At 39.8% G+C, this 26106-nt stretch overlaps 2 protein-coding genes across 2 annotated transcripts in view; both read right to left on the reverse strand.

Annotated features, from left to right (window-relative positions):
* Positions 1-313: 313 nt before the first annotated feature.
* On the reverse strand, positions 314-5233 carry klhl11 (kelch-like family member 11). Its single transcript, XM_088331266.1, has 2 exons — positions 4393-5233; positions 314-2470 (listed from the first exon to the last, which is right to left on the reverse strand). Exons 1-2 carry the CDS (start codon positions 4863-4865, stop codon positions 886-888), a joined length of 2058 nt encoding a protein of 685 aa, XP_088187392.1. The 5' UTR covers positions 4866-5233; the 3' UTR covers positions 314-885.
* Positions 5234-9422: 4189 nt separating this feature from the next.
* aclya (ATP citrate lyase a) overlaps positions 9423-26106 on the reverse strand; it is a 35583-nt gene continuing 18899 nt past the window's right edge. Inside the window, exons 6-28 of the mRNA XM_088331317.1 lie at positions 25378-25457; positions 24855-24985; positions 22715-22833; positions 20376-20512; positions 20237-20298; positions 20053-20170; positions 19024-19178; positions 17967-18060; positions 16320-16461; positions 15997-16165; positions 15677-15781; positions 15254-15450; positions 14521-14602; positions 14338-14448; positions 14132-14259; positions 13926-14019; positions 13691-13845; positions 13465-13615; positions 12422-12565; positions 12221-12334; positions 12045-12127; positions 9780-9856; positions 9423-9712 (exon numbers count right to left, since the gene is read on the reverse strand). Coding sequence (XP_088187443.1) covers positions 9618-9712; positions 9780-9856; positions 12045-12127; positions 12221-12334; positions 12422-12565; positions 13465-13615; positions 13691-13845; positions 13926-14019; positions 14132-14259; positions 14338-14448; positions 14521-14602; positions 15254-15450; positions 15677-15781; positions 15997-16165; positions 16320-16461; positions 17967-18060; positions 19024-19178; positions 20053-20170; positions 20237-20298; positions 20376-20512; positions 22715-22833; positions 24855-24985; positions 25378-25457 — 2743 coding nt within the window. The 3' untranslated portion in view covers positions 9423-9617. The remainder of the gene's footprint in view (positions 9713-9779; positions 9857-12044; positions 12128-12220; positions 12335-12421; positions 12566-13464; positions 13616-13690; positions 13846-13925; positions 14020-14131; positions 14260-14337; positions 14449-14520; positions 14603-15253; positions 15451-15676; positions 15782-15996; positions 16166-16319; positions 16462-17966; positions 18061-19023; positions 19179-20052; positions 20171-20236; positions 20299-20375; positions 20513-22714; positions 22834-24854; positions 24986-25377; positions 25458-26106) is intronic.

Raw genomic sequence — 26106 nt, forward strand, 5'->3', positions numbered from 1 at the left:
CATACTTCCTTGAGATTGTCAAGTCTTTATCTGGGAACTCACCAGAGTATTGAGAAACACACACATACAAATACACACACATACATATATATATATACACATTACATATATATATATATATATATATATATATATATATATATATATATATATATATATATATATATATATATATGTCATGCCCACGCAGACACACGCGCGTGCGCACACACACGTTTATATTATTTTGTTGTCGCCACTCTTAATATACATTCTCTGCATCCTTATACTGTATACATTCTACGAGGAGTCTGAAAAAAAGACAACACAACAGTCCGGCATTAAAGTTTAGTGAAAGAGAATCCCATTCCATTGCATCATGTCTCAAACAAAGTAATACATCAATGGAAGGCGCAGTTGTGACTGTTGACATAAGAGCCAAAATTCTCCCATCCTCACAAGCGACCAAAAAAACTTCAGACATTTTCTAGAACATTTCTTTTCTACTGAGCAGAACGTTTAAGACCAGCTTTAGCATTTACACAGTAACATAAGAAAATATCCGGCTCAGTACACTCCATATTAACATATTTGAAGTACTTTGTTGAACATTTGTTCCCCCCAAAAATATTAAGTATACCATAACTGTGTGTACTTACAAAAAATACTGAGCTGACAATAATCTTTATACACTTCAGCTTATGTTCATTTATTTACTCATCGAACACAGCTTTTAAATTATTCTCAGTCTTACATGTAGGCAAAAGTATTCAATGGAATGCGATAACAGCCATGGAACTTATGGAAATACATGGCAATGGAATGCAACACAAGTAATGGAAACAGTTCGAATTGTGCCACATGGTGCGAAAAGTGATTAGAACGTGTCCACGAAATGAGCTCAACTCAGCACTCAATTTGCGACTGCAGTTGCCGGCGAAGGGTGAGCGTACGTCGGTGCAGCTGCTGCATTTGCTGCATGCGATCCCGCTGGCGTGCTAGGTTCTGCGGCATGGGGTAGCGCTGGCAGCCATACAGGAAGCGGTAGGGCACGCGCACGTGGCAGGCAGTGGCACGGCAGCGCGGCTGAGGCATTGGTGGCAGCAGCATCCAACGCCTGCGCTCGGCACAGTAGCGGTACGCCTCCTTGCGGTATTGCTTGTCCACGTCGTCGCTGTTCTTCCAGCCACCGATGATGAAAACGTCGTCATCGAAGTGGCAGATGGCGGCGCCTTCGATGCTGGTCACCTCGGGTGGCAGGCTCTCCAGGATGTCATCGGGGACGCGGGCGCTGATCTTTTGCCGGGCCACTTCATCCCGCATGCTATAGCTTTTGGGGCAGCAAGACGCCGTGTGGTAGAAGTTGGTGGCGGCCACAGCCATCTGGAACACACAATAATTGTCCACCAGTGGCAGAGAATCCACATCCTGCCACTGGTGGCTCTCTGTGTCGTAGCGGGTGGTGACTGTCTTCAGACCGTCATCTTTGTCCGTGTCGACGGGCGTTCTTGCCGTCACATAAACGTAACGGTCCTCCACGCTCACTGCTTTGACGTCGCGCAAGATCTTAGGCGCCGACTCCAGGTTGTGCCACTTGTCCTGCTCGGGCTCGTACACGCTCACGTCTTTGAAGCCTGGGCTGAAGTTACCGTGGCCGCCGATGCTGTAAAGGATGTCTTTGATACAAGTGAGACCAAAGGAGTGCTTGCGGGTGGTCAGGTTGCTAACTTGCTCCCAGGTGTTGTAGTTGGGGTTGTAGCGCTCCACTGTTTTAGCAAACCCTGGCTCCATAGAGCCGGCCACATAAACGTGGGAGTCCGTGGCGGCGATAGCATGACCGTCCAAGTGGTTATGGATGTGCGGGAGGTTGACCCAGCGGTCTTCATATATGAAGTACCCCACGCACTCACTCAAGTAGTCGCCGCCCTCTGAAACGCCACCCACCACCATGATGACATCCATGTTCTGGCCAAAGCGCGGCTGGAAGGACACCACAAAAGAGGACCAGAGCTCCAGGTCCGCCAACTTGAAGTTCTCAAAGCGGATGGCGTAACCCTCCACCGCCTCAGACACCAGCCTCAAGCACGCCTCGTTAGCCGCTACCATTCGCTCGTTCTTAACCACCCGCGTCAAGTAGGTGGGCTTGATCTGGGGGAGCCTGAGCAGTCGGAAAAGCTCCTCAAAGTAACCGCCGCGCTCCTCGGGCATCTTCTGTACCCACTTGACCACTGCCTCGAAGAGCACTTCCTCAGAGTCCACCGTGATCTGGTCGTCCGACAGCCAGTTGCGCACCAGGTGGAACGGAAGCGTGTAGAATTCTTCGTCCTGGATCACCTTGTGGAAGTTGCGGCGAATCATGTCGGCCGCCCGCAAGGCCAGTTGGTCCAGCGTGTACATGTGTGCCAGGCTGTGCACCGCCACGCAGTTGGTAAGGCTCAGTTTCTTCTTCAGGAACTCACCACAGAAGTCCTTCAGCTGCACAAGTAGGAACCTGCCAAAAAGAGAAAGGACTTCATGGACAAGATACTACAGATCCTTGTTTAAAGATGACACTTGGTTATTTGCATCGACTCATTAATAAAATACTTTAAAAACATCATTTGGAAGACTGTACATGAATGTGATAAGTCAGAACCAAAAGTATGAGACTACAAAAGACAATAAGATAGACAGTTTTCGTTATTGCTGGCCATGATAGAAAGAAACATGTTCCATTGCAGTTGACAGGTCTTACCCCTTGCTTGGTTTTTAAAGATATATAATTGAAAATACCGTTTGAGGTGCTTTGTACATATCACAATTTTTCTCCATAAAATGATTTCATTCATGAAGAAATAATGTGTACTGTATATAATACCTGGCTACAATTTTCTTTTACCTGATAAATAATAAAGTTTAAAAATTAGCTATGAAGATATTTATCAAATATCAGGCAACAATAACAAAAAAGCTGGTCCTCGTTGTTAAAATAGGACATAAGATATTACTTTATTGTCATTATAAGTGTTTTAAAACCAGATTAATGTTTACTTCTAGGAGGAACTTTACATAAAATGTAGATGTTTATCGCACTTGTAGAGGATGCAGAACAGCTGGCACAAGACCGCCAGCATTGGAAAAACCTGGTTCATCTGGTCGGCTCAACGCACAGGGACGGGACCCCCCGACCTTCGCTGGAGCAATAATCAATCAATCAATCAAATGCATAGCGTTGCTGCTATTCTGAAAAGACGTATGTCCATTTTTGTCATTTGATTTAATTACTGGGGCAACGGTAGGCCAAGTCAACCCTCCTCAAGATTCCTCACAAATAAATATGAAAAAATATCAGGTTTTCTCCGGGTTTGGTCCCTCATATCAAGTTAATTTGTCGGGCTCGGCTAGGCTTCAATACCTGGGGGGCGGGTCCAGCTGGAATTTTTGAGGCCTGATCTTAGCGCTAAAAGACAGGTTCCCGCTCTGTCCTCCACTTACCAGGTATCAATAATGTCACAACATAATGTCACAAATAACGCTTTACACATTCGTCTTTCATTTGAACTTCCAACAAAATTAGTGTAGACCTGTAAAGACATTAAACCACGTCTGGTCGAAACATCCAATATGGCTGACTGTTTACATACAATTAATGTTGATATTGGTGGGGACATTACACATTTTATAAGTGATCACATAATATAGGTGGGGACAAAACAATGATTGTTCGATGGTGGGTGGTGAAGGATTTTATACATTTTACTATAAAGGATTTTATACGATGAAATACAAGTTACATTTATCGAGTGCAATGAAGATTTTCACAGAGTGGGCTTCAGGTCACGCTGATCTGAATGCGGAATGTTTTGGCAGGGGAATTTTCATAACAGGACTCTGACAGGGGGACGGCAGGCGATGTTTGGAGAACAAGGCCCTGATGATGTAGAAACGCTCTCCTGTTTTGAGTTTCTCCAGACATCGAGGCGAGGGGGTGAACCCCACGTGGGGGCTTTCATTGACACGCCCTTGGGAGGAGCCGACACACCAGCTTGTGGAAAAAAACTTGGGCAGAGGAAGAAAGGCAGAAGATCGAGAGAGAAGGCTTGACAGAGACTCGAGCGACACTTATTCGGCCATATATTCGACGGAGTTCACTTTGTTAAACTGTTTAAGAAATTAAATCTGCCCCGTGTGGAAATGCCGGTCTCTTGTTCATTTTTCCATCAAGAAACGAGCACGCATTGTTAGGAGAATGTAGGTTGTGTTTGGTTAATGGAGTCAGATAACTAATTTGAACAATTTGGTAAACGGTACATTTTAATATTTAATTCCTAACAGTGTGGGGAGACGTCCCCTCCGTCCATGCCAAAACTACGCTCTTGGTTGTTGTCATGTAACTTGCGAACACTGTAATAAGAAGCGTAGAGAAACCAGTACCTGTCGGCTAGCTCCAGGACTTCATGAACGTTGCAGGTGCTGACACGGATCTCACCGGTGTACATGTACTGGATGACACTCTCCACCGTCTCGGGGTCGGGTCCCATCTCCGAGCTCCACTCCTTCATGTCCACGCGGCCGGACACAGACTCGGAGAACTGTCCGCCCAGGAGCGGCGTGAAGTAATCCGTGGCTGCGGCCAGCACCGAGCGGTGGGCCGCGAACTCGCATGTCTGCACGCCTCCGGCCGCCGCTCCGCTGCTGAAGGCGAGCGTCACGTCGCAGAACATGCCCTGCTTGCGCTGCTCGTTCTGCCGCCGCGACAGCTCCGAGCAGTGGGAAGACGACGCAAAGTCTTCGGCCTCCTCCGCGTCGCCGTCCGCGGCCAGGGAACTCGGGGTGCCGCATAGACCGCCGCCACTACTACTAGTATTTCGGGCCGAGTCCTCCGGGTCGGGGGCCGCTGCTGCCATTCTGCTCTTCAGTGCAAAGACGACCGGCGTTATTCAAAAGGCGGCCGAGTGGCTTACACAGACGACGACTGGGAAACGATAAGTGATCAGAAGCGAGCGCCACATTGATTGAAGCGCTCACTCCGCCATTTGCGGAAGTCGGCCGCCGCGGGTTTCCTAGCAAACTAGCGAAAAATAGCGCTGACTTGTTTCGAAGGCCCACGAGTGTCACTATAGAACGGGCCCCTGCTGTAAAATATACGCAAAGTAGACATTTTGTTAAGGGAACCCGTTTCCTGACAGCTTGCGAACACTCACGGGCAGCACCATAACAAATCCGACATTGCTGTTGCTGAGTCTGACAGAAAGTGACCTGCGCAGTGGGAGAAAGGCGTCAGCGGTAGACTTCCGCCTCGGGATTTGTCAACATTTTTTTTAAACATATATATTTTTATTTAAATTCGTTTTGAAATATTCAAAATAAATAATGTATTTGTTCATGTATAAATATGTGTGTATAAATAGTTAAGAGTGTGTGACGTCACGTGGATTGCTCGCTTTGATTACGTCATCTAATGCAGTGGTCGGCAAACACTGGGCCACGGACCGGTACCGGGCCGCACAGAAAGAAAACTAAATTGAATTCATTTATTTTTTTTCACTATTGTTTTACTGACACAAGTACGTTTCTGACTGAACTTGAACCGGGGCTATGAGGTGGTATTTTGAATGAATGAGTGAATGAATGAATGAAACTTTTGATTTCGAACATGACAAAACAAAAACAACAAATCGGAAAAACACACAAACAATGTTATCGTACATGTTTGAAAGGGAGTAGGAAGAAGCAAATGCTTATTAAATCCTACCCCTTTGACTTGATTAATAATTGTGTCCCATAGTTGGCTCTTCTGTGTATTTACAAACAAATAACACCTCTTGACACATTGGCTCTGTGGATACACAGTCTCTTCATTATCATCAGGATCACCACTTCCATCACTGTTTTTATCCTACCAGATTAATTTAGTTTTACGCCTCTATTAACTCTATAATGCTAGTAATCAGCTAATATCATTCAGTCACCAATAATGACAATAATAACAAATAATGACATTTATAATATTTATAATAATTATAACCATAATAATAATAATAACAATGTTGATTTGCTTACATCTATCTTTTGCTATATAATTTAGACGCCATTTTCTTCCTCTGTACTTTGCCAATATTTCTTTTTTGTATCTGGATTTGAACAAGTGAATACTTGGACATTTTTTGAGCTGATCATGTAATTTGTTCCAAAGTTTAACTCCACATACAGACACACACATACTTTTCCTTGTAGTTTTAATGGTTGGATTTTAAAGTTACTACGTCCCCTCAAATTGTAGCTTCCTTCTTTTCGTGTGAATATTTTTTGTATGTTCTCTGGCAGTATATCACTTTGAATAAAAATTAGGAAGTGGAGTACTCCACTAGATCAAAGAATTTTAATAGTTTGGACTGCAGAAACTGGATATTGTTATTCTCACAGTATCCTGCCTTGTGTATAATTCTTATTGCTCGTTTTTGGAGTACAAAAAGGGGATAGAGTGAACTTTTTTAACTATTGCCCCAAACTTCTGCACAGTATGATAAGAATGGCAAAACTAAAAAACCATATAAGAAGTACAGCACATTGTAATTTGAAAATAATTTGGCTTTATTAATAATTGAAATACTTTTAGATACTTTAGTTTGTATGTGTCTAATGTGTGTTTTCAAATTTAGTTTACCTTCTATTGTAACTCCTAAAAATTGAATTAATGATACAAAGTCTATGGCAACACCATCTATTTTCACTGCCAGGTCTAGATTTGCCTTGTGATTACTGAAGAATATCACTTTAATTTTATTTAAATTTAAATACAATTTACTGACTGTATATCCAACAATGTTTTAGAGTAATTAATTCACGATTAATATTTTTTAGATCAATATAATTATCATTGGAATAGAAAATGTTAGTGTCATCCGACTAATTTTAATAGTTTGGAAACATTAAATATATCATTAATACATAAATGGAAAAGCTTTGGACTCAGGAAGGAACTCTGTGGCACTCCACATCAAATGTCCAAATATCCAGAAGTCAACTCTCTTATTTTTACATATTGTTGCCTCCCAGTCAAATAGCTTTCAATCCATCCCAAGGCCAATCCCCTGGTACCATATCGTCCCAGTTTTTTGAATAGTAACTTATGATTAATAGTATCAAATGATTTTAAAAAAAATCAATAAATATCGCAGCTGCGTATCTCTTCTTTTCTATGCTATTGGTAATTTCTTCTACCTCATCATTAACTGCCATTGTTGTTGATCCGTTAGCCCTAAAACCATATTGACTCTCAATAATTAATTTATGATTATCTATAAATTTCTCTAGTCTATTACTATTAAGTTTCTCTACTATTTGGGAGAAGTGAGGAAGCGGAGATAAAGGTCTTTAATTTGTGAAGATGAGTTTGTTTCCATTTTTGTATATTGGTATCACTTTTGCTTTTATTTTATTTGGGAATTTTCCTGTTAGAAATGATCAATTACAGATGTAGGGTAATGGTTTCACAATGCTATGTATAATTTGCTTGACCAATACTATATGTCAAAACATTCAGTAGATGTTTTATTTTTACAATTGTTTACTAGGTCTAATAACTCTTATTCGGTTATGCCACACAATAACATTGACTTTGGGTTTATTTTTATCAGTGACCCGAATTGTTTGCTACTGCACTCAGGAATATTTGCAGCTAGCTCCGGTCCAACATTTACCAAAAAAACTATTAAAATTCTCCACAATTTGATTTAATTCATAATTTTCACTCTACTTGTCAATGAAAAAGTTTGGATATGCATTACCGATATTTACTTTATTACATTTTATCATATTATTAAATATTCCCCAAATACTTTAAATACTGTTTTGTTCTTGTCTAAAAAAATAGTATGATATAATTTCTCACTGGCACTTAAATACCCGTCAATTTATTTTTATAGGTTTTATATCAGGATTTTGCTTCCTTGGTTCTTAGTTTATTGAATTTTTCTTCTTACAAGGATTGTATAAACCCTTGGTCACCCACGAATGCTTTGCTGATTTATTGCTAACATTACTTTTTCTCATTGGACAATTTTTATTATATGCTGCACTGAATATTTCTACAAATATATCAAAGGCACTAGCCACATCATCTGTACCATATATAGTATTCCAGTTTGATTTAACGAACTCCTCCTAGTGACTCGTCTCTTCATTTCTTAATCGTTTGTAAATACATTTTATAATTTTTGACGAGTTACCTTATCATCATACACTGTAAAGACTGGCAGGCGGTCAGAAATATCACATACCATTAATCCACTAACTTTTGAGTGACCTGATTTTGAATTTAAATCACTGTGGTTCGCACAGGTGGGCGGTGCAACTGTCACGTTTGAGACAAAGATTCCCAGCCACCGAAGATACAGTGAAGGATAAATAGAACAAAACGTTTGCGCCTCTAGCCAATAGGTGTGGAGAATGGACAACTACAGTATGTCAACGTTGTGGACAAACTTGGCGCTTTTAAAAGTCTTTTGGCTACAAAGTTGGTGGATGCATAGATCCCTAAGTCAAGTACACAACACCAAAACCACATAACACAAACAAGCTTTTGGCAAGGTTCGTGCATTTGGTGGGTTTGTATTTTTAATTTCTGCCATGCGGATCGACATGACATTTTGCATTAAACGTTACGAGAGCGCCCGGCATGTGCAGCTATTGACAGGTCCTCCTCATAGTTCAGAGATCCTGGGATCAATTCAATCTACCTTGCGTGGAGTTTGCATGTTCTCCCTGTGCCCCCAGGCAATCCGGTTTTCCCCCATATTAAAAAAATCATGGCTGGAATGGGCCCAGGAGCCCCACAACCCTCAATAATATAATGAATGTGATTTTGGTGTGATATTACCATGACATCTAAATGTTCCACATGACTTCACAGTGGGTTTACACACATTATTGTTATTAATGTTATTCTTACTATAAGTGTTACAATCGTTATCAATATTTTAGAAATTGTACAATTGTGCTTAATGCTGCCCTTGTGCTAGGCCAGACGATAAACAGGTCCGTGATATAGAAAAGGTTGCTGACTACTGACCTAATGATATACAAATGAAAAGCAGTATCAAGGAGACAACTTTACTGTAATGCAGTCCACAATTCCAATTACACAAAAGCTGACAAACAGTACAGTCAGTAAATTCAATTTACACACAAGCATTGCAACAACACCAGCGTGTTAACTGTAAGATAGATATTCTATTACATACAGTATAATATGATGCTGTTATTTTAACACCATAAGCTAAATAAATGGCCCCTTCTTCAACAATCAGCCAATATATTAAGGACATTTCATGCATAATTTTGATTCCACGGTAAACATGAATACATCTATCATCTGCAGTAAAAACCCTGTATGATCAGTTCAAGGTGTCAGTAGCGATAATAAAATGGCACACTGAATAAAACTGCACAAAGACGCAAAATATGATGGACGAGTGAGACATTTATCACCTGTCAGGACCGCAATGTCTGACAGGATATTCACAGTGTTGCATGTTCTTTCACCAGTTTAATGCCGACAATTTAAATTAAAAACAATTTCAAGCAGTACGTGTTGTCTGAACAATAACATTTTGATAAACAAAGCAAAGTATCCCGCCTCTTGGGAAGCAGGTATCCTACATGGACATATGTTCTGGGAGGACGTAAGAGATGTCATCCCAAGGGTGACGGTAGAGACCCTGCCTTAGCCTTTTCTGATCCAGGTAATGCCCTGAAAAAACAGTTTTGATGTTATTTATATTCCATCGAACTCTTACTTTCCGTACAAATTAACACACCAATAAATCCCATGCTGCGACCCAGGACGAATATGCCATTCAGAGCGCCAATTTCCACAAATTCATCTGCTTCATCCCTGCAACAAGAAATTATTAGATTAGTGATACAATTTATGCTTATAGACAACTATTTTTACTGGTTTTCACCCAAAAAGCCATATTAGCAAAATTTTTGGGATTATTTTTTTGTTTTTTAGAGAGCGATACAATACATTTTAAAACCAAATTCATCAAAACCGCCAAACGCGCTCTCTAGATAAAGTCTAATTTTTTTAGAGCATTTTATTTCACTGTGTGACGTTAGATGATTTGATAGAATTTATGAATTAATGATAATGCAAGAGCATGTGTCCCATATCAACAGTTATACCACTTTAAAAACGTGTCCCTCCGTTGTTACTTCAGATCCTTGAGGCTCATTTTGACCTTCATTTTTCATAAACAATGGTTTCAAAACAAGGTGCAAGCAGAGTTTTGTTTTTTTTTTTTTTCAAAATTGTCACAAAATACTGCAAACACGAATACTGACGTATTACCTTTGGTACAGACGGTGCTGTGTGAATAGCCCCACCCGCCACTACCGCTCACCCAATCAAATTGCTCTGTGTGCCTGGCTAGTGTTTGTGGGTGTTTACAGTTCACACCGTGGGTTTACATCATGAAGTGCCTCAACAGTGACCCTAAAATGATTAATGAGCCTCCATAAAAGATTCCTTAGCGACATAGAGCCAAACACGGTCTGACACCTTGACTCTAAACTGTAGTTGGGACTGTTCCCCTAATATACGGGACCAAACCAAATCACACTATTAGTGTTATATTGGCTATGCATGCACAAATTTTGATTCTGCGCTCATCAAAATCAGCACGATATAGAAGAAATTTATAAGTGCATAAATGTATCTCCAAGCTATAAGTACTCATGAAAAGAGCAATATCTGGCTCGCGAGCCATAGGTTCCCAACCTCTGATTTAAATGATTGACAGAAGAAGCGTCCAAATTTATTTTGGGGATGGGTATCCATGTCAAACATAGGACCTATAGGCCAGACCCGACCCGTTAGATAATTTATTCCAGCCCGCGATCAAATTTTGCGTATGTCAAAAAATAAGCACATCTCTAGATTATTTCTATCAAAAGTTATATTTTTAAAAACATTCAAACCAAATTCTCTTTCCGGCCACTAGATGGCAGTGTTGGGTTTATATAGCGTGGTGAGTTTGCACAGGTGTAAAACTGCATTAACTCAACAATTAAAGTAAACCACTTAACCCATTTAATTACATACATGAATGTCTTTTCCCTATCGTTTGTGAATAAATGTGTTTTGTTTATAAAAGATCCCTTCTCATCCATGATTATAATACTTAGGTACAGTTACTGACGTAGGCTGAATGATAAAGCACAATATCAATGAAAAACAAAGCTCAACATTTGGAGTTGCCTTATTTTTACTGATCCAGGCTCCACTAGTACACAAGTCTGGATCCAGCCCCAGAGCCAAACTGAGTTTGACAACCCTGCTAATAGCCCTTGGCTTCAACCCATACTCCTTTTCTTTACAGGGGATTTGTTCCTTTTGTAAAATGATGTTTGTTACAACATGCCCGAGAAACATAAAATAAATGTGAAAAAAGAGGGGGAAAGAAAGACTGTCTTGCAAACAATTGTTTAACAAAAGTTTACAATTTTTTATTGTTTTTAAAACTTTCTGAGCTTCTTTAGTGACAATACCCTTTTCATTGTTAAAATTTTTGTTTTGGATGGATATGAATGCACAAGACTAAACGGGATAAAAAAAAATACAAAAATAACATTGGGGTAAAAAAAAATTACAGCGCTTTTAGGGCAAAATGCTGCAAAAAACATGCACATCAAGACATTCTGTCTTTGTGAAAAAAGACCAAAATGATTGTGTCTTACTGAATCAGCAGGGATTTCTTGATTGTCTTTTTACATATAGTGTTTATATTATTCCACCCATAAGTGGCCCAAAATAAGCAGCGCAATGTCCACAGGAAAAAAAAGATTGAAAATGTTCAGATCATAAAATTCGATGAAACGATGTTTACGTTTGGGAACTATCATTTGAGTCCTTTACAGTATTTGCATATTATTATTTTGTAATTGTTGTCATGATTTAATTGAACATACATATTATTTCATATACCCAGCAGCATATGAGATAAATACAAAGTGGGTGATCTATGAAGAAATAAGAATTTGAAATTATTTAACACATTTGATAGATCTAAGCAACCAACCTTGTAAATCCACCACAGGTTCTTAACAGGTCCACAAAGGCTACACCGATGAACCCGTCCACATTCAGGATCAAGTTGGGTTTCTAAAACAATGGGGGCAGAGTATATTTAAGAAAAAACATAAATGTGTAGCCTTTAGGCTGCTAAAGTAATTAAAGAAAGAAAGCATTTATTACTTTTGAGGTGGTGATCTTCTCCACATCAAGAGCATAGTCCAGCAGCTGCGTAGAGGGGAAGTTCTGCTTCACAAAGTCCTTTAGAATCTGGACTCGCATGTCAGGGTTGTTAATCTGTGATGGAAAGAGAAAAAAAAAACAAGCGATGACTACTGAAAACTGTGGCGAGCCTGGTGGTCTGAGGTCTGGCGTTTTACTCACAGACTTGACCCTGTGGCCAATGCCCATGATGAGTTTGCCATCCTTCTTCATTTTGTTGACAAACTCCATGGGCAACGTTCCGCTGTCGAAGGCCTTGCTAAACTGTTTTGCTGCGGCATCCAGAGCACCGCCGAATCGGTCACCCTTTGAAGGAATCAAACAATAATATGACCTGAAGGTTTTCCAAATTAATTTTATAGCTATTGCTTCTGTGCACCAGGTCTCCGTACCGGTCTCCATGAAGTATTACTATGGTACAATGTTGCTGACCTTAAAAGCAGGGGATTCAAACTCACAGTAGGATATTTTGAAGCTAATTTCTAACACAGAACTCAAAATATAAATTTGTTTGCAAATCCAGCCACAAGGACATTGTGTGCACGTAAAAAAAAATTAAAAATTGCCAGCTAAATTCTAGTTCCATCTACAGAGTTTTAAACACGGCATTTGAAAGCTAGTTTACTTGGCTAGCTGCTTCCTTTGAAGGACGAGACAGGGCGTGGAGGAGAGAGATATCATCACCCCGGTTGAACTGAAGCTTTAAGTACAGTGGATGCCCCTTGCGCATAACTTTAACTGCATTTGCTTCTTTGGTGTAATCGTAATTTACAGGAGTATGATTTGCGTGACGGCTGCCAATTTTCAGCCACCAAACTCCACAGTCAATGTTCAGAAAGGTAAAGTTTGGAAACCTTTAATACACACATTTGAATTCAAATAATCCGATTTTTCTAATCTTTCGTTTCTTATATCTTTATTAATTGCTTTAGCGATGACTAGTTTATTTACTAATACTTAATTTGTTTTTTTAGAACTTAATTTGTGTCAAAAAAAAACAAAAAAACAAAAAACTATGTTGACATGACGTTGCCAAACCTCACCCAGATCCGAGTGCCCCGAAGTAAATTACATTTGAGACGGTTTTCTCAAAGCATGCAAAAAAAATGTCATATTGAAGCGGACTGTCAATCCATAGTCAACATTAGCATTTTCACTGACGCAGCTCTTGTGTTTTCACTCCACGACTACAGAGAGTGTCTTACGATGGTGAGCAGGCCAGACGTGAGACTGGAGATGAGATCTTTTCCCGCGCGGGCGCACACTATAGTGTTGTGGGCACCAGATACTGCAGGACCGTGATCGGCCGTCACCATCAGACACATCTCAATGAATTGGCAGGCGTATCTTGGCAGTCTGCGGGGGGGGGGGGATACATAACGGATCGCATCTTTTTATCTTAGGAGTTGGATATCTGGATGAGAAACCAACCTCCTCTGGAACCAGAGCAATCCCAGAGTGCCCCCCAGGCCGATTTCAGACTTGAAGACCTCAGTGATGGTCATGCCGGCATAAATGAGCTCCTGCCCCCTTTCGTCACAGATGCTGGTCATGAAGGATGCCGGTTTGCGGATTAGACCCAGCTCCTGCAGACAAAAGTCAAAATAATGTAGTAAGAGGTTTATAAAAAAATACAATAAAGAGATACTATATATGTTTTACTGACTCGAGCCCAGGAGTAATCCATTGGAACTGTTGGAGGGGGCAACTCCGGTGCCGGTTGAATGACTCCTTTGTGTACCAGGTCATCATAAACAGATCTGCATGGATGGAATATTTATTTTTGGATGTTTGTATACAAATAATTGGATCTCTGTAATCCCCGAACAGCCATCGAGAGAGAAATCACAAAAGCAAGCAGGTTCGACTGACTTAATGATCTCTCCCAGCTCATCAAAGCTCTTTGGCACAAAAGCACCGGCCTCCTTTAGAGCTTTGTTTTTGGCCACCGCCGTCTCCGAAGCCTGGTTAGCGCATGCTCCTGCATGGCCGAATTGCACCTTAGATATTCATAAGACATTAATGAAAATGTATTATGACCAGCAGCTGCTTGGCATATGTGTCTGGATTGCTCTTACCTCTGAAGCAAACATGGTAGCGCAAGTTCCGATGCACCAGCATACCACGGGCTTCGTGATCCTGCGTTCTTTGATGGCCTGGCAAATCTTGTATTCCTCCATTCCACCGATCTACAACACAACACCCAGTAAGGAAACGCCTTCAGATACATTGCCAGAGAGTCGATTCACTGGCGAGCTTACTTCTCCGAGCACGACGATCATCTTCACTCCGGGGCTGTCCTGGTAGCGCAGCACGTGATCGGTAAACACAGAGCCTGGGTACCTAGGATACAAAGTACGGGTACTTCTAGGGAGTAATCACATTCAAATCTGAATATCGCAGATATGTGGGTTATGTAAAGAATTCCAAATCCGCTCTTGTTCGAACTGAGAATATTCTGAATTTGAGTGTTGGGTTAAAACATTCATTACTCTTTCATGTAAACCCACTCAATTCATTTGATGCACATTCTAGAACTTCCCCGGATATTTTGTTCCTCTTGCTTGGTGCCACAAAGGACTTTGGTCTTGAAGTTCAGAAGCACATATTACATGCTAACTGTGGATATCTCGTATTTTCACTTTTTATATATATATTTCACTATTTCGTAATTTTCACTATAATGGGTTGATTTCTCTGCAACATTTTTATTTTACATACATATAAAGTAATCCCTTGCTATAACGCGGTTCACCTTTCACGGTCCCACTGCTCCAGGGATTTTCATCATGAATAGTTTTGTATTATAATAGGCCAAACAATCCCTAAGAGAGTAGGTATTGGTATATTACACGAAGCGCACACACACACCCTTCTTATATTCCCTTTTTATTCATATTTTTTCTCTTTTAAAACATAAATAACATTTGTTTTTTCAGAATAATCAATTACTAGTTAGCATCAGTGTTATTTAAAAGTCACACTTTTTGTTACCTGTCGCCACCAATGGCCACGCCTTCAAACACGCCGTCGGTGGTGCGTGAAATGATGTTGTTGAGTTCGTTGGACATGCCACCTGAGCGCGAAACATATGCGACGCTGCCCGGGCGGTACAACTTGGAAGCCAGGATGTTGTCAAGCATGCCCCCTGTGTTGCCGATCTTGAAGCAACCCGGCTTGATACCGCCCACCTGACAAAACACAACCGCACTAAAAATTTGCCGCTTTATGCATCTTGTTGAAATGAAGTACTCATTTATAATATCTTTTTATTTAATAACAGCTGTTGTTCGCTAATATAGTTTATTCATCTATCTATTCATTTTTTCATGTTTTATAATTTTGTAACACAAATAAACATTTAAATATAATTTAATATTCATTTGCAAATATGACAAAAAATACATTGGAACTCACAGTTGCTGGGCCAATGATGGTGATGCCCTTCTCATCTGCGGTTTTAATGATCTTCCTGGTGTGGGCTTCTGGGATTCCCTCCGCTATGATCGCAATTGTGTGAATCTAAAGAAAATAGATTGCAAAATATGTACGATAAGTGACATGGACTCATTCTGAATACATAAATGGCCTTTATTATCATTATACAAGTACAACAAAATTGGAGGGGGTTCTCCTTTCAGAAAAATAAAAATAAAATAAAGTAAGAATAAGTTAAATGATAAAAACATCAAAAAAAGTGTCAGTTTGGGATGTTGATGGGGTGGGGGAAAGCATACCTGCGGGTACTGCATGGTTTCCATGGTGCTGTCAAAAGCTGAGCGCAAGGATGCAAAGCTGATGAGCACGTCCACATCCGGGTGTTTCTTCATGGCGTCGCTCATGTTCTTGTATACTGGGAGGAGTATTTCTTTATGGCCCCAGTAGAACTTCTGCTTGTGGTCTCCCCTAGAATGGAAACAGAGGCTAATTGGTTCGACCATAGTCTACACCAAGAGGCACTCAAAATATTTCTCCTTGAATTAACGTTGCCCTGATCGGTTTAATGAATCTTTGTAATGTGTTTTTATTACTTTAAAAAGGTTTACTGCGGTATGCTTACGTGAAGGGGTACACCATGGCTGCCACAGAAGGCTCATCTCTGGAGCAGACATAGTCAAAGTCCAACATGCCCTGCACGGCACGCGTCTGCATGCCCCACACGATGGTTTTGGTCTGCTTGCTGAAAAGCGTGGTCACTTTGGCTGCAAGGAACAAAGTGTCATAACATCTTCATCAACAGAGTCACTGTGAAAAAAGTAATAATGGCTAAGTATTTGGCATCTGTGGTCTAATGCAGTGTTTTTCAACCAGTGTGCTGGGAAACACTAGTGTGCTGTGAGCATTGACTAGTGTGCCAGAAGAATTTTCACATTTTACCTTTTCAATCAAACCTGCCAATGTTCAGTATATTTACTCTCTCCCATTGAGCAGCAGAGTAACTGTAATATTAATCCATATTGGTAGGTGGCAGCAGATTGCGTTTTTTACCGTTCCTGAGGTAGTCCAGCGCAATACATTTAAAAATACATTTAAAAACACATTTTGTTTGATGAAGCTGTTAAAGGTAGGGTGTGTGGTTTGAGGTGTCCTTAAAAAGGTAATAGAGAAAAGTATTGTTGTTAAGTATTTGTTAACAATGCCCAACAGAGTTAAAAGAGCCCTTATTCTTAGATTTTAATTGCACGTATCTGCTTTTATTTTACTTTTACCAGGCCTGTTCGGGGGTAGACTAGTGGTTAATGAGTCTAACATAGTGACTTGTATCCATGCTTCATCGGAATATGCATATTTTGGTGCTGCCCCTGAAAAATCAAGCAAAGCCCACCTTTGACGCAAATAAGGTCAAAAATAGGAGATATGACTTGTTCTCAAAAACTGCTCTGAACATCGACAAATGTAATATCACCCAGAGTGACTCGGTCAAAAATTTAGGTGTCATACTTGACCCCTATCTGTCCTTCCAAGCACACGTTAAGAATATTACGAGAACAGCTTTTTTTCCATCTTCGCAACATTTCTAAAATTCGACCTAAGATGTCTCAGTCGGAGGCTGAGATTATAATTCACCCGTTTGCTACCTCGCGTCTCGATTACTGTAATGCACTACTCTTCGGTCTCCCATAGTCCAAAATCAAGAGCATGCAGATGGTACAAAATACTGCAGCGAGGCTTTTAACTAAGACGAGAAAGTTTGATCACATTACCCTGATTTTAGCTAACCTGCATTGGCTCCCTCTTCCCCCTGCGATTCGATCTGCAACCTCAGTAAAAATGTTTAAATCTAAGCTTAAAACAGTATATGAATAACCTATATTTTATGTTGACAATATTCGTTTATTATTTGATATTGCAATATCCATTGCAGCCTGGTTATCGTGGAAGGGGGATTACCTCATGTGCGGTCCCTTCTCAAGGTTTCTTCATTTTCCTCATATTGAGGTTTTTGAGTTTTACCTTGCCCTCATGTAGGTTTTAGATCAGGGGATGGTGTAATAATAGTCTGTGGTTTGCAATAATATGTGGTCTGTGCAGCCCTTTGAGACACTGTGATTAAGGGCTATAAAAATTAACATGACTTGGCTGTTAATGTGTGCGCAGACTGCGGTGCGGTCAGAGTGTCTTAAGAGGGAGCCAAAGCAGCTCGGATCTCTTGTGCCACTAAAAACGTGTCTTTTTGTGTAAAATGTTGCTGTGTGCATTTTCTCACCAACAGGAGCTTCCTTTTTGGTTGTCTTTGTGGGCAAGTCCTCAGCTTTTCCTTTGTTTTCAGAGAATGAGGCTGTGCGCGTAGACGCTGGTGTCTGGAATTGAAAAATGTTGCCGGAATGTAATTTTTAAAATGTCCACTGGTGTGGTCTATGTTGACACACAGATGGGTTCAAACTATCAGCATCACAAAACCAGTTCTAAATGAGTAGCAGCTTTACCCGTCAATTTTAAATACAATATTTTAACGTTCTTCCATTATTTTAAGTTAGTGAGTCTCAAAGTGGCCATCATTCCAATAGGAACAGATTGGCTATAATAAAGTCACATATTAGTTTGTCCATATCAACAACCTAAATCTGATGTGCCAGACACATCAACTGGTCGACGAGGGTTACAAGTTCATGTTTGATTAGAAACTGGTCACGGTGTGGTTAGCCCCTAACCATTGCTATAGCTGTGGCAAAATCGATTCCATCATGGTCTTCAAATACCTTAACACACAAGAGCCAAAGCTTTTCAGAGCAGTGCCCAATTCTGAAAGGGTCATTCCACCTCGGACAACATCTTATTTCTTGTGAAATAATGAAGTCCAAAATATGTATCTTTTTCTCTGTTCTCCCAGTGCAAAAACACCAAGGAGTGTAGCGACAGCACTTGCGAGTCTTTCTGACTTGTAGGGAAAATTTAAAGTATTGACAGTGCCATTATTGCTATTTCCCCTCTGTATAACTCAACCTGCAAGTTTGTTAGGTTTGGTCTGCACATAAAGCATTATCAATTACATTAAATTTGATTTTACTGTAGTTGACGGAGGGATCATCTAATGGGCCGGATCCGAGCTACATGTTTGACATGCCTGGGCTAAACAAAGTGTTTTTAATTTACAGATTTCCATGAGATGGAATGTCCCAATACTTTTGTAAACACCTCCCAATGGAACCATTCGTGAGAGTGAGCACAATTTGAGTGAGGCAGTATCACTAGAAAATAGCTCTGAGACAAAAGAGCCACAGGGAGTCTAAAAGAAGGACAAAGCACGACTCGCCATGCCATACCGAGGTGCTGCGGCTGGAGTTGAGCAGGAAATTGGCTGTGTGCGCGGCGACGGGAGGCTGGTTAGGGATGGGCCGGTGACCCAATGCCATACCCACTATGGCAGTCATGTGGGTCTCAGTGCCAAAGACATGAATAGGGATCCCGGTGGTCTTGCCTAAGAGACGAGAAAAGTATCGAAAATCACATTCGGTGTGCTAACCTATTAAAGTACAAACGTGTGTTTTTGAAAAATTACACATTAAAACAAATGTTATTCTTAAAAACACTAAACAATAATATAAAATACATGTCTTATCCATCAAAAATGTTTACTTCAATCAACTTATAGACCATATGTACATCTGTCTTGTACTGTATTTATCATAATAAGAATAATGCTATATTTATTGCTGTCGATTACATTTTCAAAATAAATATAATAAGTGATTCAAAGAAAAAAATGATGTTAATATTTATTGTTTTTTTAACCATGAGTAATTTTAGTGTGGGAGAGGGAAGGAATTTTTATTACAGGAAATGTATTAATGGCATCGATTTACGGTATTTGTATCTATGTATCGAAACTTACTGAAGAGATTTGAGTTTTGGTATAAGTTAAAACAATGTGCGTGCATATGCTCGATTATTTTTATTATTATGTTATTTTTATGTATGTGAATAACCACTGTTTATTTTTTTTCTCAAAACTATACCGGCACAAGCATTGAAATTTTAAAGGTGGTGTCCAGAGTTTGAACATTTTCTCCTCGTTGAGGCCATCTTCTGGCTTAAGTCATCATTACAACCGCTGTCTAAGTCGCAGTGTGGCGCGTTCAAGTATGTGCATTTCTTGGCTGCGCTCGAATACACTTTTTTTCCCATCTTTTTGCTAGTTTTGGTTGCCGCTTAGCTTGTATTTGAAACAGGCCTTTTCTTACTTTTGTCATTGTCATGCTACATTAACAAAAAATTGATAACCAACATGAAATCACTCTTGGTAATAATCACAATTAATGGATTACAAAACGATTTGGACTGTATCCCCTTACCGACTTCTCCCATCACCCGAAGACCCTCCTGGTAGTTTGGGCCCCCACGCCTTACAAAAATGGTCACTTCGTGCTCCTTAAGGGGAACTTGATAGTCTCGGATTGCTCGAACAATTCCCTGAGTGGGCGGGGAGCAATATTCTTAGCAAGTTGCTATTTTATTATGAGTCACCTGCGTCATTACCTTAAATGTCGCCGCCACATTTGTGAAATTGGCAATGCTCCCTCCGATAATCAAGACCTTGCCTAAGAAACCGACAGAATGTTACAGGCTGTTACCTTCAGAAAAAAAATTAAGCAAATGGCCAAATGTTGGCCTTTACCATCAGGGTGCTTCTCCCTGGTCATAAGTGAGAGGATCGTCTTGGCATAGTCATATGTCTGCTGTTCGCTCGGCGCCCCAGAGTACTCGCCGTAGTTGGCTAGCTCTTTCACGCCGCCCAGGTCGCAGATTGTGTCACTAAGTCAGAACAGCCACGTCATTTTAAGTATGCAAATCAAACTCTAAGAGTGTACACAATGAAAGGTTGAGCAGATAAAAATCAAGGCAGCACAAAAGGATTCATTAGTTGTGGTTGAGGAGTCGGCATGGGACGTCTGATATCCCCAAACAGATGGAGGAGAGCAGCCGACGTGCATCTGTGCAGACTCTTCAAATTGGCAGCAGAAAGAAATTTTATTACCAAGTACCTTAGTTTGATTACCATTAGATTCAGAAAAGTTGATATCATTTCCATTATTGGGAATGCTGCAGGTGTTTGGAAAGGACATCCTCTTGGCCACATATGTCCCAAAAACAATCAAAATCTTGTAATACTTTTTACACTACTTTGTTGTTCCTCAAAACATCAAAGGTGCTGTCAGGAATGTTAAAATGTCTTACTCTCTGCCACCATTTCCTGGTTTAAAGTCATGATTGCAGCCTCAGTCATCTCATTCCTAATTACTTGCATTTCTTAAACCGGCCCGAATAAACTATTTTTATTTGTCATTTTGGGGTTTCGGTTGGCATTTAGCCTGTATTTGAAACATGCCTTTTCTTACTTTTACCATGCTACACAAATTAAAAAACCCAGGAACAAGCATGAAATCATTCTCCACCACCATTCCGCACAACCCCCTTTCCTGCTTTCTAATGTGATGTGTGTCCCAGCACTGCGTTGCGAGAAGATAAAAGCCAAACACCTCAAACGACGCACCCCACCTTAAGGAAAGAACTATGTACAGTGGAACCTCGGTTTTCGAACGCCTCTCAGTTCGGACAAATCGCTGTTCGGTCAAAAAAAAATCGGAGTTCGAACGCCGGTACGCTAGGGTGCGATGCTGAGCGGCGTTCGGGTGTTTTAGCCCCTAATTAAGCCTCCGAAGAAGGTCGGTGCAAGCAGGACAGGTGAAAAAAGACAAGTTGTTCGTCCAACTATTGCCTTTAAGAAAGACATAATAGCTAAATATGAAAGAGGTGTACGAATTTCCGATCTTGCAAGTAAATACAGCATGGCTAAATCTACTATCAGTACGATAGTAAAGAATAAGGAGGCTGTGAAATCGAGTGATGCGGCTAAGGAAGTTAGCGCTATAAGCCACCACAAAGGTAAGAAATACTATTCATAATCCTTTTTTTATTTTTACACGTTCATGTTAGCGTAATCTTTTGTACGGAAGATTACGATAACGCAAACGTACGATTAGCCTGGGTTAGCTTTGTTTACGTAAAACATTCAGGGTGTTGGAACGGTGTTAGCCACTTGTTGTGGAGACCCGGGTGCTAAATGACGTGTAAACGACCTGATTTTTTTTTCTTTTTACACGTTCATGTTAGCGTAATCTTTCGTACGGAAGATTACGCTAACACGAACGTACGATTAATCTGGGTTAGCTTTATATTTACGTCCATGGTAAACATTCAGGGTGTTGGAACGGATTAAAATGATTTTACATTACTTTTAATGGGAAAAACGATTTTCGGTGATCGACCAAATCGGTTTTCGAACAGGGTTCTGGAACGGATTATGGTCGAGAACCGAGGTTCCACTGTATTATTCTTTTATGGTTTTCTCTCTGTAAACTTGCCTTTTACTTTGTAAATTAAACAAGGACAATAAAAATGTTGCCTTGTATATAAAAAAAAATATTGTAACTTAAAATACATGAATAACCAAAACATTTTTTTATGAAAAATGGATACAAATTTATGTATATGGGTAATTTAGCAATTTATTGATTATGTTACATGGTAGTGAAATTCCAAATCCTACACATAGAAGAGCCATTAGTTGTTTTGGATTAAAAAAATGGAGGGCAGTGTTTATTATATATAGTGATAGAGTTGGTTCCCGTGTAAAACAGCATTCACTCAACTTAAAATAAACCAGTTAACACATTCAATGTCAAACAAAGTATAAAAACAAAATTGAATCCTCCATTGATTGCAATGTATATCTATATACTATGTATGGTAAGTTACTAATGTTGGGTGAATGATAGAGCATAACACTAGAAACAAAGCGAAAAATTTGGAGATGACATTCTTGTACTGATCCTGCCCCCTGAAAACAGAAAGTCTGGATCCAGGCCTAGAACCTAACTTGGTTTGACATCCCTGGTTTAGATATTTAACATTGCAAGCACATAAAGCTCTTAGTGAAGGCATTTCAGTGAACACCTGTACACAACAGAAGCTCCTCCTCCGGCCACCATTGTCCAGATCCGACCCTGCGGGTTGAGCAGGGTCAGTTTCAGGCTGGCACCGCTTTTGGCATCCAAGTCGGCAATGTAGGCCTCCTGCAACATAAGTAGGGGAAAAATATTTTTCGACTGTGCAAGTGTGCCTTATAAAGTGACCACTGCTTTGAGAACTGATTGCGAATGAAAAGAGCAGTGGTGCTTGATTTTGACAGGCAGATGCACATTCTTCTGGCGACTGAAAGGAAAACACTTGCAATCTAAGGTGCCTCACGTCCCCCCCAGACCCCTTTAAGCCAATTAGAGCCTCCGTCTGCTGCTGCATGGGGAGTCTGTGTGATCAAAGCCTAACAGGCCACAGCGAAAATATACGCAGCAGCTGCAAGCGTCATAGGTATAAAGAATTAAAAGCATTTCCAATATTTTGCAACGAATCAATCTATAAACATCACAATATGAACTTCTACAGTATTTCGTCGAAAATACATTTTGTTTTCTTCATTCGCTACCATTCGTAACTGGCTACATGAATGAAAATAGTGTGATCATGAGAAACTGTAATGCCTTCTCGTTTTTGTGTTGACATTATTTCGTTGTTGACTCATTGTTTTTGTCCTGTTTTTATTTTTATGTTCGAAATAAAATTTTCATTCATTCATTCATTCATTGATTAATATAACAATATGACATCACCAGTGATGCGTGAAGAGGTTCGGGTCTAGTGAAGATCAGTCACATTTACAAAAATAAATGATCCTAAAAAGTCATCCAGTCAAGTCAAATCATGTTTATATGTATTGCCCTTAATCACATGGAGTCTCAAAGGGCTGCACAGCCCACAGACTATTAAAGACTACAGACTGATATTTCACCATCCCCTGATATAAAACCTACATGAGGGCAAGGAAAAACTCAAAACCTCAGCATGAGGAAATTGAAGAAACCTTGAGAAGGGACCACACATGAGGTAATCCCCCTTCCAGGATGACTAGGCTCTAATGGATGTTGCATTACGACAATATTAAAAATAAAATATAAAATAATTAAAATATGAAATCAAAAATAAAATAGAAAGGATGACCAGGTTTGCAATGAATGAAGCATTATCTAAAAATCCACAGGTATTAAAAGTGTAAACAGGACATGTTGGAACACTAACAAACTGTACAAAAAATAGGAGGATGACACGGAACAAAAATTGCATCTATCGTTGACTTTAAACCAAAGCTGTGCTGCTCCTTTTGAAAGAAAAAAACCATGAAAAGATAGGTAATCCTTCATTATGAAAAAAGTCCATGCAACGAGAAAAAATACATAAACTGCTTGGCTTGCTGATAGCTTTTAATACTAATTCTATAGTTTGGGGCTGGTGTGTGCCGCATTGCATGCATTACTCAGCACAGTAATACGTACCCAAACGAATTGTATTAATAACATTCAAAATAACTTGTGAAAATTAAACAATCCAAACTTGGTGAAGTTAAATGAGAAGTACTTTAGCACTAAATACTAAAATTAAAAACATATTTAGTGGTTACATTTCCATGATGACATTTGAAGCACAGCCTCAACTACCATCCATGACTGCATGTAACTGGACATCACAATATGGCAATTATGAAAATATTTTGGCTGAGATGTGTTTAGTAAAACAACATTTAAAAAACATTTTGTAAATAAATACTTAAAAATACACGGGAAAAACAATATTTAGTTTTTAGAAAAAACGGCAGAAAATAGGCTTGGTCATTAATAATATGTGTGTGGTTGTGGTTCTCTTATTCCAGGATGAAAATAGTGAACGTGAGAAAAGGACAGTTTCAAATATAGTCCAAATGCCAACCCAAACCCTCCAAAAAGATCGTCTCAGAATTTCACATACTTGTACATGCAACAAAAGGAGCTGCAATGATGTTTCCAGCCAGAAGATAGCATCAGGGAGTACAATATTTCAAAGTTACAAAAATTACCCTTGAATACCAGATAAATATGCTCATGGAGAATATTTTTGCCTCCCACTCAAAACCAAAAGAGAAAAAGCCTCAGCAATGTTCTGTAAAAGTACATTAATTGTTGGGCACCATTATCTGTTTCTCTATTCCTCTTTTGTTTGTTTTTACCTCTGGGTAGGCCTCCCTGCCAAATGGGGGTGGGAACTCCACATCCCCCCACTTGGCCTTGCAGATATAGTCCGCTGTTGCATCTATCTTGGCCGCCATGTCAAGCACGTACACGCCATCTTTGGTGACCACTGTGTGAGGAGGAACAACGCAGAAAATGAAAACACAACACATGGCTTCGTCCTGAGTTTGCAATGAAGCCCCCGACATATTGATCGTGGACAGCTTCAAAGCAAGAAGAGGTTGTTTTTTTTTTTAATGCCAATTAATGACATCAAACAGATAAGACATCAAATATTAATTACATTCATTCCTTTGGGTTTGGATGCGGCAAAATCAACTTGTGATGGTTGACTCTAATGTGACATGTTTTCTTGTTTTATAACCTAGTACCTGATTTAAGAATGTGTTTTCTGGACTGGCTAACACCGGTTTTAAGGAATAACGCCAAGCATGTTTTTTTCAAAGATGTTCTTGTAAATTCAACATCATAGATAAATACAACAAATAGTGCAAAACATACCTAGTGGGTTGATCTCTAGATATGTGAAGAACAGTTCCTCATACAGGTTGAAAAGCCCAACAATGAATTGAGCCAAAACCCTGAAAACAAAATTCAGGACATCTTTTCATATTTTTGTTTCCATAAAACAAATTAAATTTAAATAATTTGGAAAAAAATAGGAAAGACTTTAAATTAGGAATCTATTCATACAAAGGGAATTTGCCAAGGAAAGAACCATAAAAAAACAAATCCAATATTGTCCATATTTTAATCCTTTTTATCCTAATTTAATGCACCAAACGTCTGAAATTTGTCTTTATTTGCTTAAAATCCCTTTTTGAAATCTTGAATGTGTGTGCAATGTTTTGACATTTTTTTCTCTCCCGTAGATGGGAGTTAACTAAGTCAAGCCATTTTCAAAAGCTTGACCCACAAAGTGCAAGCCAGGGTGACTCAGCTTCCCATGTGTGTGTGGAATGGAAAAATACTATGTGAGTGAAAGGAGGCGTTTAAGGTGCGACTATGTGTTTTTTGGGCCTATTTTTCAGGATTCATTCCATCATTGTGGGGATCATTAGTCCATGAAAATATTTAAGTGGTCCTATTATGTCTACACCCCACTTTTAGATGTTAAGACTTGGTATTAATGATTAGGATTTAATGGAACTTTGATAGGGTTATAGGGTAGGTTTAGACCAGAGGTGTCCAGATTTTTCAGAAAGCTAGCCAGATTTGGTAAGCTGAAAA

The sequence above is a fragment of the Urocampus carinirostris genome, chromosome 1 (assembly GCF_059441175.1).
Source record: "Urocampus carinirostris isolate Australia breed hairy pipefish chromosome 1, RoL_Ucar_1.0, whole genome shotgun sequence".
NCBI classification, from domain to species: Eukaryota; Metazoa; Chordata; class Actinopteri; order Syngnathiformes; family Syngnathidae; genus Urocampus; species Urocampus carinirostris.